The 10,252-nt window shown below is 46.2% G+C and overlaps 1 protein-coding gene and 1 non-coding gene across 2 annotated transcripts; one reads left to right on the top strand and one right to left on the bottom strand.

The window, feature by feature from the left end:
• The first annotated feature begins 2,827 nt into the window (after positions 1–2,827).
• On the top strand, positions 2,828–9,035 carry LOC119923055 (olfactory receptor 4C13-like). Its single transcript, XM_038742621.1, has 2 exons — positions 2,828–3,736; positions 8,982–9,035. The coding sequence occupies exons 1-2, from the start codon at positions 2,828–2,830 to the stop codon at positions 9,033–9,035; spliced, it is 963 nt and encodes a 320-aa protein (XP_038598549.1).
• On the bottom strand, positions 4,735–4,871 carry LOC119923060. The gene has a single exon (XR_005448756.1). It is a non-coding gene; the product is annotated as a small nucleolar RNA SNORA7 (small nucleolar RNA).
• Positions 9,036–10,252: the final 1,217 nt, after the last annotated feature.

The raw sequence follows: 10,252 nt of genomic DNA, 5'->3' as shown, positions 1-10,252 counted from the left end.
CTGCTGTCACGGTGTAGTAGCTGGAACACGGGCCTGGAAGTCAGAAGACTCCACCACTTGTCTGCTGTATGACTTTGGGCAAGCCACCTAGCTTCTCTATGCCTCAGTTACCTCATCTGATCCTAATGTTTAGGAACTTTGTAACATTCATTTCTTTTCCCCATATAACCATAACTTTCCCTCTAGTGCAACCAATTTTGAATGACTTGTCCACACATTAGTTCAAATCCTATTAAAAGCTCCCAACACTCTGTGCCTGCACAACTTCCTTTGCTCACTAGGTACGCCCCAATTGCTGCATGAAGAAGTATTTCCTTTGAGTTGTTTTGAACCTAGCTCCTTCATGTTTCAATGGTGCTCCCCACATCCTGGGGTTGGAGATTTAGTGAACCCCCAGGAGAAGAGCAATTAGAAGCAATGTGACTTAATGGAAAGAGACGGGGAGTCAGGAGATCTGTGTTCTAATTCTGACTTTGCTATGTTTTTATGGTATTTACTAAATGCTTACTCTGTGCCAGGCACTGTACTGAGTGCTGGAGTATTTGCAAGCTAATCCGGTCGGACACAGTTCTCGTCCTACCCGAGCCTCACAGCCTTAATCTCCATTTTACACATGAGGAAACTGAGGCACCAACCAGTGCAGTGATTTGCCCAAGGTCACTCAGGAGACAAGTGGCAGAACTGGTATTAAAACCTAGGTCCTTCTAACTCCAAAGCCCATGTTCTATCCAATAGGTCACATTGCTTCTCATGTCTGCTGTTCTCCTTTCCCCTTAGACTATGAGACCCATCTGGAATAGAGACTGCGTCCTGTCTAATTATCAATCAATCAATCGTATTTATTGAGAGCTTACTGTGTGCAGAGCACTGTACTAAGCGCTTGGGAAGTACAAGTCGGCAACACATAGAGACAGTCCCTACCCAACAGCGGGCTCACAGTCTAAAAGGGGGAGACAGAGAACAAAACCAAACATACTAACAAAATAAAATAAATAGAATAGATATGTACAAGTAAGATAAATAAATAAATAGAGTAATAAATATGTACAAACATATATACATATATACAGGTGCTGTGGGGAAGGGAAGGAGGTAAGATGGGGGGTAGGAGAGGGGACGAGGGGGAAAGGAAGGAAGGGGCTCAGTCTGGAAAGGCCTCCTGGAGGAGGTGAGCTCTCAGTAAGGCCTTGAAGGGAGGAAGAGAGCTAGCTTGGCAGATGGGCAGAGGGAGGGCATTCCAGGCCCGGGGGATGACGTGGACCGGGGGTCGATGGCGGGACAGGCGAGAACGAGGCACGGTGAGGAGATTAGCAGCGGAGGAGTGGAGGGTGCGGGGTGGGCTGTAGAAGGAGAGAAGGGAGGTGAGGTAGGAGGGGGCGAGGTGATGGAGAGCCTTGAAGCCGAGGGTGAGGAGTTTCTGCCTGATGCGCAGATTGATTGGTAGCCACTGGAGATTTTAGAGGAGGGGAGTAACATGCCCAGAGCGTTTCTGGACAAAGACAATCCGGGCAGCAGCATGAAGTATGGATTGAAGTGGGGAGAGACACGAGGATGGGAGATCAGAGAGAAGGCTGATGCAGTAGTCCAGACAGGATAGGATGAGAGCTTGAACGAGCAGAGTAGCGGTTTGGATAGAGAGGAAAGGGCGGATCTTGGCAATGTTGTGGAGCTGAGACCGGCAGGTTTTTGTGACGGCTTGGATGTGAGGGGTGAATGAGAGAGCGGAGTCGAGGATGACACCAAGGTTGCGGGCTTGTGAGACGGGAAGGATGGTAGTGCCGTCAACAGAGATGGGAAAGTCAGGGAGAGGGCAGGGTTTGGGAGGGAAGACAAGGAGTTCAGTCTTGGAATTCCTGTTTCTGTATCCTGTATCCTGTATCTATGCCATGGTTTAGCACCGTGTGTGGCACATAACTATTATTATTGCCATCATTATCATTATTATTAAGTCATGCAGGTTTCCTATCTGGTTGGTGTTAGATTTGCAACTCAAGCTAAGTCTTTATGAGTCTTTTTAGAGATCTGGGAAATATTAGTCTTGAGTCCATTTCTGGAGCCATAAATGCATTAATCAACTGGCAGTTAAGAGAACAGACAATTGGGAAGTTTGTTATCTATGGAAAGGACGCTGATGTGAAGGCTACTGTATGCTGTCCCGTTGACTGTATTTCACAATTCGTCCAGGAAGACCCTGATTTTGGATGCTTCCTAGCTGCCCCGTCTAGTTGTTGAAGGATATCAGCATGTCCTAGCAGGAACAGCAAGGCTTGAAGCTGGAGTGGGTTATTTTTCATCAGCATTCAGCTCCAAATTGCACGTTTCTGGTAGGAAAGAGACCCAGGAGTCCCCTCCCTACTGCCTTGATTCAGAGAAGAAGGCAGGATAAAAATGGATGGGCTCCCACTATAAATCCCATGATTTAGCACTTATCTATATATGTATATATGTACGTTTATAATTCTATTTATTTATATTGATGCCTGTTTACTTCTTTTGATGTGTATATCTCTATAATTCTATTTATTTATAGTGATGCCTGTTTACTTGTTTTGACGTCTGTCTCCCCCCTTCTGGACTGTAATCACTATGTGGGCAGGGATTGTCTCTCTTCATTGCTGAATTGTACTTTCCAAGTGCTTAGTACAGTGCTCTGCACACAGTAAGCGCTCAATAAATTCTATTGAATGAATGAATTAATGAATGAAAGTGTTTTGAGCTCCTTTATGAGTCATCGTTTAATCATCTCAAGACAAACCTAACAAGGATCACCGTTCTCTTTACCAAATCTGCAGCTCTCACTGGTGTACTGAGTGCCTATCTCGAGTTGATGGAGAATGAAAACAATGTGACAGAATCTATTCTACTGGGACTCACACAGGACCCAAGTATGCAGAAAATTATCTCTGTTTTGTTTTTAATCATCTACATAGTCACCGTGGTTGGAAACCTGATCATTGTGGTAACCGTAGCTTCCAGTCAGACTCTGGACTCCTCCGTGTATTTCTTTCTGGCTCACTTGTCGTTCTTTGATGCCTGCTATTCCTCAGTCAATACACCTAAACTGATCATTGACTCCCTCTCTGAAAAGAAAATCATCTACTTCAAAGGCTGTATGACCCAGGTCTTTGGAGAGCATATTTTTTCTGAGGCTGAAATCATTCTCCTCACGGTGAAGGCCTATGACCGTTATGTGGCGATATGTAAGCCATCGCACTACACGGCCATCATGAGCAGACATCTCTGTAGCTCACTGGTGGCCTTGGCCTGGGCCGGAGGCTTCCTTCACGCCACAGTTCAAAATCTCTTCTTGGCACATTTACCATTCTGTGGCCCCAATGTCATCGACCACTTTATGTGCGATTTATACCCCTTGCTGAAACTGGTCTGCTCCGATACTCACACCTTGAATGTGCTGGTTGCTGCTAACAGTAGTGGCATGTGCATGTTGATCTTTATCCTGTTGATGATTTTCTATGCCTTCATCTTGCACTCCCTGAAGACCCACAGTGCCGTGGGTAGACTCAAAGCTCTCTCCACCTGTGCCTCCCACTTCACTGTTGTCATCTTCTTCTTTATTCCATGCATCTTTGAATATATGCAGCACACAACTACTTCATCCATTATCAAGGCTGTTGCAGTATTTTATACGATGATAACCCCCATGCTAAATCCCTACATCTACACATTGAGAAATGCAGAGATGATAAATGCCATTAGAAAGTCACTGAGCAAAACAGTGACTTTTGCCCTTGAATAAGTGGCAACTTAGGAAAAGTGTCATTAATATAAATGAGGAAATCAGCTGCAGAATGTTCTTACCCGCTTTTTTGGAGAACACACACTGTACTGATCAAGGGAAACTTGGTCGATTATTTTTATCGATTTTAGGTCAGAGGCCAAGTGAACATCATTTCTTTGATCACTTGGATATCTTCTAGTTTTAGATGCTGTTTTACCACCATCCTCTGATTACTTGTCGTTCATTTATAGCCTTTCCTAATGCAAGCATAGAGAATAAAGGGAAGGAGTGTCATTAAACGATGAGGAGGAGCCTGGTCTAATGGAAAGAGCATAGGCCTGGAAGTCAGAGGAAGTGGATTCTAATCGCTGCTCTGCCAGTGGCTTGTTGTGTAACCTTGAGCAAATCACTTAAAGTCTCTGTTGCCTCATCTGTAAATTGGGGGTGAAATATCTCTTCTCCCTCCTACTTAGGCTGTGAACTCCATGTGAAACAGGGACCATGTCCTAGCTGATTAGCTTGTGTCTACCCCAGCACTTACTACAATAGCTGACTTGTAGTAAGCACTTAATAACAATAATAATGGACACTGCAAGAACTACTCTGACAAAATATTCATTGAACACCAACTGAGTGCACTCCACTAAACGCGGTTCATTGTACTAAGTGTTTGGGATTGGAAAATGTAAAGAAGCCATGCCTTCCCTGCCCACTGGTAGCATACATTGTAATTCAATGAGAGATTCTTTTTAATTTGGGGGTGGTTTTACCCTATTGTCTTGTGGATGTTGAGTTGTCTCCCACCCACAGAGACTCCATGGACACCTCTCTCCCAGATTGCCCCACCTCCATCTGCAATCGCTCTGGTAACATATCCAGAGAGCTTTCTTGGTAAAAGTACAGAAGTGGTCTACCATTGCATCTTCCTCTCAGTAAATGATTCTCCACTCTCAACTCTCTCCCATGCCGCTGCTTCCCAACACAGGTGAGTTTTGATATGTAGCAGATTGTTTTCCACTCCTAGCCACTGCCCAAGCTAGGAATGGAATGGGTAGGCCTCTGTTTGACTCTCCCTCCCATAGTCGAGATTGGTAGAGTACTGGAAATTCTCCAGATGCGATCCTGAGAGGGTGCTTTAACAACAATAATAGTGTGGTATTTGTTAAGCGCTTACTATGTGCAAAGCACTGTTCTAAGCGCTGGAGAGATACAAGGTTATCAGGGTGTCCCACGTGGGACTCACAATTTTAACCCCCATTTTACAGATGAGGGAACTGAGGCTCAGAGAAGTTAAGTGCCTTTCCCAAAATCACACAACTGACAATTGGCAGGGTCTGGATTTGAACCCATGACCTCTGACTCCAAAGCCCGTGCTCTTTCCACTGAGACACTCTGCTTCTCTACCTATAGCTCTACTGAATAATGGGTCAGAAAAGGTTCTGAGATCAATCAATAGTATTTACTGAATGCTTACTGTGTGCAGAACACTGAATGAAGAACCTAGAAAATGACAGTACAGCAGAATGGGTATACATGATCCCCGCCCATGAGGACCTTACAGTCTTTCAGGGGAAACAGACATTACATTTGTAGATGAGGTCACTGAGGCATAGAGAAGTTAAGTGACTTACCTAAGGTCACACAGCAGACATATGGCATACTTCATGCTGCTGCCCGGATTATCTTTGTCCAGAAACGCTCTGGGCATATTACTCCCCTCCTCAAAAATCTCCAGTGGCTACCAATCAATCTGCGCATCAGGCAGAAACTCCTCACCCTCTGCTTCAAGGCTCTCCATCACCTCGCCCCCTCCTACCTCACCTCCCTTCTCTCCTTCTACAGCACACCCCGCACCCTCTGCTCCTCTGCTGCTAATCTCCTCACCGTACCTCGTTCTCTCCTGTCCCGCCATCGACCCCCGGCCCACGTCATCCCCCGGGCCTGGAATGCCCTTCCTCTGCCCATCCGCCAAGCAAGCTCTCTTCCTCCCTTCAAGGCCCTACTGAGAGCTCACCTCCTCCAGGAGGTCTTCCCAGACTTAGCCCCGTCCTTCCTCTCCCCCTTGTCACCCTCTCCATCCCCCCATCTTACCTCCTTCCCTTCCCCACAGCACCTTTATATATGTATATATGCTTGTACATATTTATTACTCTATTTATTTATTTTATTTTACTTGTACATTTCTATTCTATTTATTTTATTTTGTTAGTATGTTTGGTTTTGTTCTCTGTCTCCCCCTTTTAGACTGTGAGCCCACTGTTGGGTAGGGACTGTCTCTATATGTTGCCAACTTGTACTTCCCAAGCGCTTAGTACAGTGCTCTGCACACAGTAAGCGCTCAATAAATACGATTGATGATGATGATGATATGGCAGGGCCAAGATTATAACTCAAGTCCGCTGATTCTCAGGCTTGAGCTCTTTCTAGGGACCACTTCTCCAGGGAACCACCTGTCAGCAAATTGCTGTGGACTAGCAATTAATTTGAAAATCAAGGTTATTTACCACCCTATACACAAAAAAGAATCTCCAACAGTGACACCGACCTAAATACTGACCCTCAATTCTTCACATCCTTAAATGATGCAAAAATAGAAAAAGAAGTAGAAAACAGAATCAAGACCATTAAGGCTTCCTTTTAGAGAGTGGGAGCCTACATGATATCCAGATCCAAATGAATCTGAAGATAGATGGAGCAATTATAATGGAGGAATTATATTGCACAAAAGAGAGAAACCGCATGGTCTACTGGAAAAACCATGGGGCTGGGAGTCAGAGGATCTGGGCTCTAATCCCACCCCTGCCCCTTGCCTGTTGTGTGACCTTGGTCAAAGCACTTAACTTTTCTGTGCGTCAGTTCCCTCAACTATAAATAGGTATTCAATGCCTGTTCTCCCAAGTACTTTGGCTGTGAATCCCATGTGGGACAGAGACTGCGTCTAATCTGATAAATGTCTATCTACCCCAGTGCTTAGAACAGCATTAGACACATAGTACATGCTTAACAAATACCATAACGAACAGATGCCACATCTGACTTCTAGAAAAGTTCCAAAAACCCTGCCTATAAACAATACTTAGTATCCAATGACTAGAGAGCGTCACAAATAACGTGACCTTGGAAAACTGGCAATCCATCGGCATCAAAGTATCACACTCTCCCAAGCACTTACAACATTGCTCCTTATGTAAACGCTCGATAAATAGCACTGAGTGATTGATTGGCCAAAGCGTCTCTGGTCCCTTTGTTTGTTTCACTTGGTGGGGCGTTGTAGGAAAATGGATGACCCAAGAAACCCAAACAGCTGCTCTTGGGTGAGCTGAAATAAGGTAACCATGAGCAGGGTGGGCAATAGAATCAATTAATCGATTGATCAGAAGCAGAAATGCTTTCAAGATCAAGTGAAACAAAACCCCAAATGATGTGGCATAGTGTCTATAATCGGGGAGACAGCAGAAGCTGACAGATCAGCCTGGCATTCAGCAGTTACAAATAAAGTCCTTGTGTTCCAACATCATTTCTACGAACTCTATTATGTTGTACTTTCCCAGCAGCGTGGCTTAATGGAAAGAGAATGGACTTGGGAGTCAGAGGATGTGTGTTCTAATCCTGGCTATGCGACCTGTCTGCTATGTGATCTTGGGCAAGCCACTTAACTTCTCTGTGCCTCAATTACCTCATCTGTAAAATGGGGATTAAGACTGTGAGCCCCACGTCGGGCAACCTGATTACCTTGTATCTATGCCAGTGCTTAGAACAGTGTTTGGCACATAGTAAATGCTTAACAAATACCACAATTGCTATTATTATTTAAGTGTTTAATTCAGTGCTTTGCACATAGTAAGTGCTCCATACACGGCATTGATTCACTGGTTAAAACTGGGGATGACAAATGCAATAGTGTAGCAAAGGGCCAGGGAGTCAGAAGAACTGTTTTCTAATCCGAGCTCTGCTACTTGTCTGCTGCGTGACCTTGGGCAAGTTACTTGACTCCTCTGTGCCTCAGTTACCTCTCCTGTAAAATGGGGATTAAAACTGTCGGCCCCATTTAGAACGCGGACTGTGTCCAACCTGACCATCTTGTATCTACCCCAGTGCTTAGAACAGTGCCTGACTCATAGTAAGCACTTATCAAATATCCAAAAAGGGGGAAGGGAGCATCTTTATATGCCCACAGTGTGGAAGGAATTGTTAGTCACACTTATGTAGCCCAGTAAAAATCTCAATAGTGGCATCCTTAAATCAATCAATCAATCGTATTTATTGAGCGCTTACTGTGTGCAGAGCACTGTACTAAGCGCTTGGGAAGTACAAGTTGGCAACATATAGAGACAGTCCCTACCCAACAGTGGGCTCACAGTCTAAAAGGGGGAGACAGAGAACAAAACGAAACATACTAACAAAATAAAATAAATAGAATAGATATGTACAAGTAAAATAAATAAATAAATAAATAGAGTAATAAATATGTACAAACATATATACATATATACAGGTGCTGTGAGGAAGGGAAGGAGGTAAGATGGGGGGATTGAGAGGGGGACGAGGGGGAGAGGAAGGACGGGGCTCAGTCTGGGAAGGCCTCCTGGAGGAGATGAGCTCTCAGTAGGGTCTTGAAGGGAGGAAAAGAGCTAGCTTGGCGGATGGGCAGAGGGACGGTATTCCAGGCCCGGGGGATGACGTGGACCGGGGGTCGATGGCCGGACAGGCGAGAACGAGGCACGGTGAGGAGATTAGCGGCAGAGTAGTGGAGGGTGCGGTCTGGGCTGTAGAAGGAGAGAAGGGAGGTGAGGTAGGAGGGGGCGAGGTGATGGAGAGCCTTGAAGCCGAGCGTGAGGAGTTTCTGCCTGATGCGCAGATTGATTGGTAGCCACTGCAGATTTTTGAGGAGCGGAGTAACATGCCCAGAGCGTTTCTGGACAAAGACAATCCAGGCAGCAGCATGAAGTATGGACTGAAGTGGGGAGAGACACGAGGATGGGAGATCAGAGATCAGAGATAAGAGCCCAGGCTCTGCAGGGCTCGGTCTAAACACCTACAACTAAAAATAGTATCAATGTCTCTTATATACAAAGCCCTCTCATACCGGTTAGCCCTCCCCATATTCCCAGGATGTATGTCTTTTTGGGACAGTTCCGCAACCTTGTAGTGTAGCAGTTCTGTGTCTTTGCTGTGTGTTGCTCAGGCGGAAGGAGGGGGCACTCCCCCCACACTCCACCCCTTCATCTCCACCTACGCCTAGAGCAATCTGGAGATGGGGACCACGATAGTTTTGGTGGAGGGCCTGCTCAAGTAACAACATCCTAGCACCAAAGCTGCACAGAGCACGATGCACCCTAGCACGATGCACCCTAGCACGATCCACTGGGACCAATATCCCGCTCCTACACTCCCGCACCTCTACAGCCATGAGACCCACCCGCAGTCTGTCACCATCTTTTGGTTCAGTGTTTGTATCTGAAGTCCGGCTTTGGTTAGGTGGAGTGCGGTGCGATTCGAATCTTGTTGTGCATCTGCCAGGGCTTATCGTATCACTTTTGTGGCCTCCTCCACTTGCTCCGGCCAAGCTACTGAATCCACTATATCCGTTGGAGCGTCCCAGAGGAGGGTATGATGTCCATGCCGCTCCCATCTGGACAGGTCGATATGATTACCAACGCTCAACCTTACAAAAGACATATTACTACAAACGAGCATTTAATTAGCACAGGCAGCATTAATATTATAATTAAAAGTGATCATGGTTATGTTTATATGTTCTCCGCAAATCCAACATAATTTCCCATTACCCAAATACCAGTAGTCTGCCTCCTCCACCCTGGTGATGGAAATCAGCCAACAATCCGGTACTCTCTCTCTTTCCCTGGGGTCATATGAGCAGAATCAGTCCCTCTTTACTTGGGTACATCCAGAAGGGGAAAAAGGCTCCCACTGATTCCTGGACCCATTCCACCATTCCAACATCTCTCTCAGGGGACGACCCGCTTGCCATCCTGCACAATCCCTAATCCCCCTAGGGCTGTGGCTCGCAGTGGCGGGTTGCCCACCGGGTGGAATGCCCTCAGTTTACAGTAATGGGTGGTACACCTGCCGAATAGTACCTGAATGGCCGACCATACAACAAAGGCTGTATACAGAGGAGCCAGGCTGGGGGGCCACTGTGCTCGGCTTACTTTTTCCATTTGGGTGGTGAGATAGAGTAGCAGTGCTAACTGAGTCTGGATGCCGGCATCCCACCAGGTGATGTTTCAGGCCCAACGGGCCAGCTCCTCTGTGAGGACCCCCACCCACGTTTTCAGAGTTCCAGCTGACAGTACCATTCTTTCCCCGGCGTCCTGCAAAATTCCACTGATAATTAGCTGCTGGATCTGGCTTTCATTTTGTAGGTTTTGGTCTAGGGAATCCCATAGGTCTTGTATGTCCGCTTCGTTCCATACCCCCAATGCGCTGCCTACCCGTCCAGTGATGTCTCTCTTTCGCCGTCCGGGGGCCCTTGCCGGCAACCGGTTCCCT

Source organism: Tachyglossus aculeatus, unplaced genomic scaffold (genome assembly GCF_015852505.1).
Source record: "Tachyglossus aculeatus isolate mTacAcu1 unplaced genomic scaffold, mTacAcu1.pri scaffold_138_arrow_ctg1, whole genome shotgun sequence".
In the NCBI taxonomy this organism is placed as follows: domain Eukaryota; kingdom Metazoa; phylum Chordata; class Mammalia; order Monotremata; family Tachyglossidae; genus Tachyglossus; species Tachyglossus aculeatus.
Note: the sequence above shows the minus strand (reverse complement) of the source record. Positions and strands in the feature narration are given on the sequence as shown.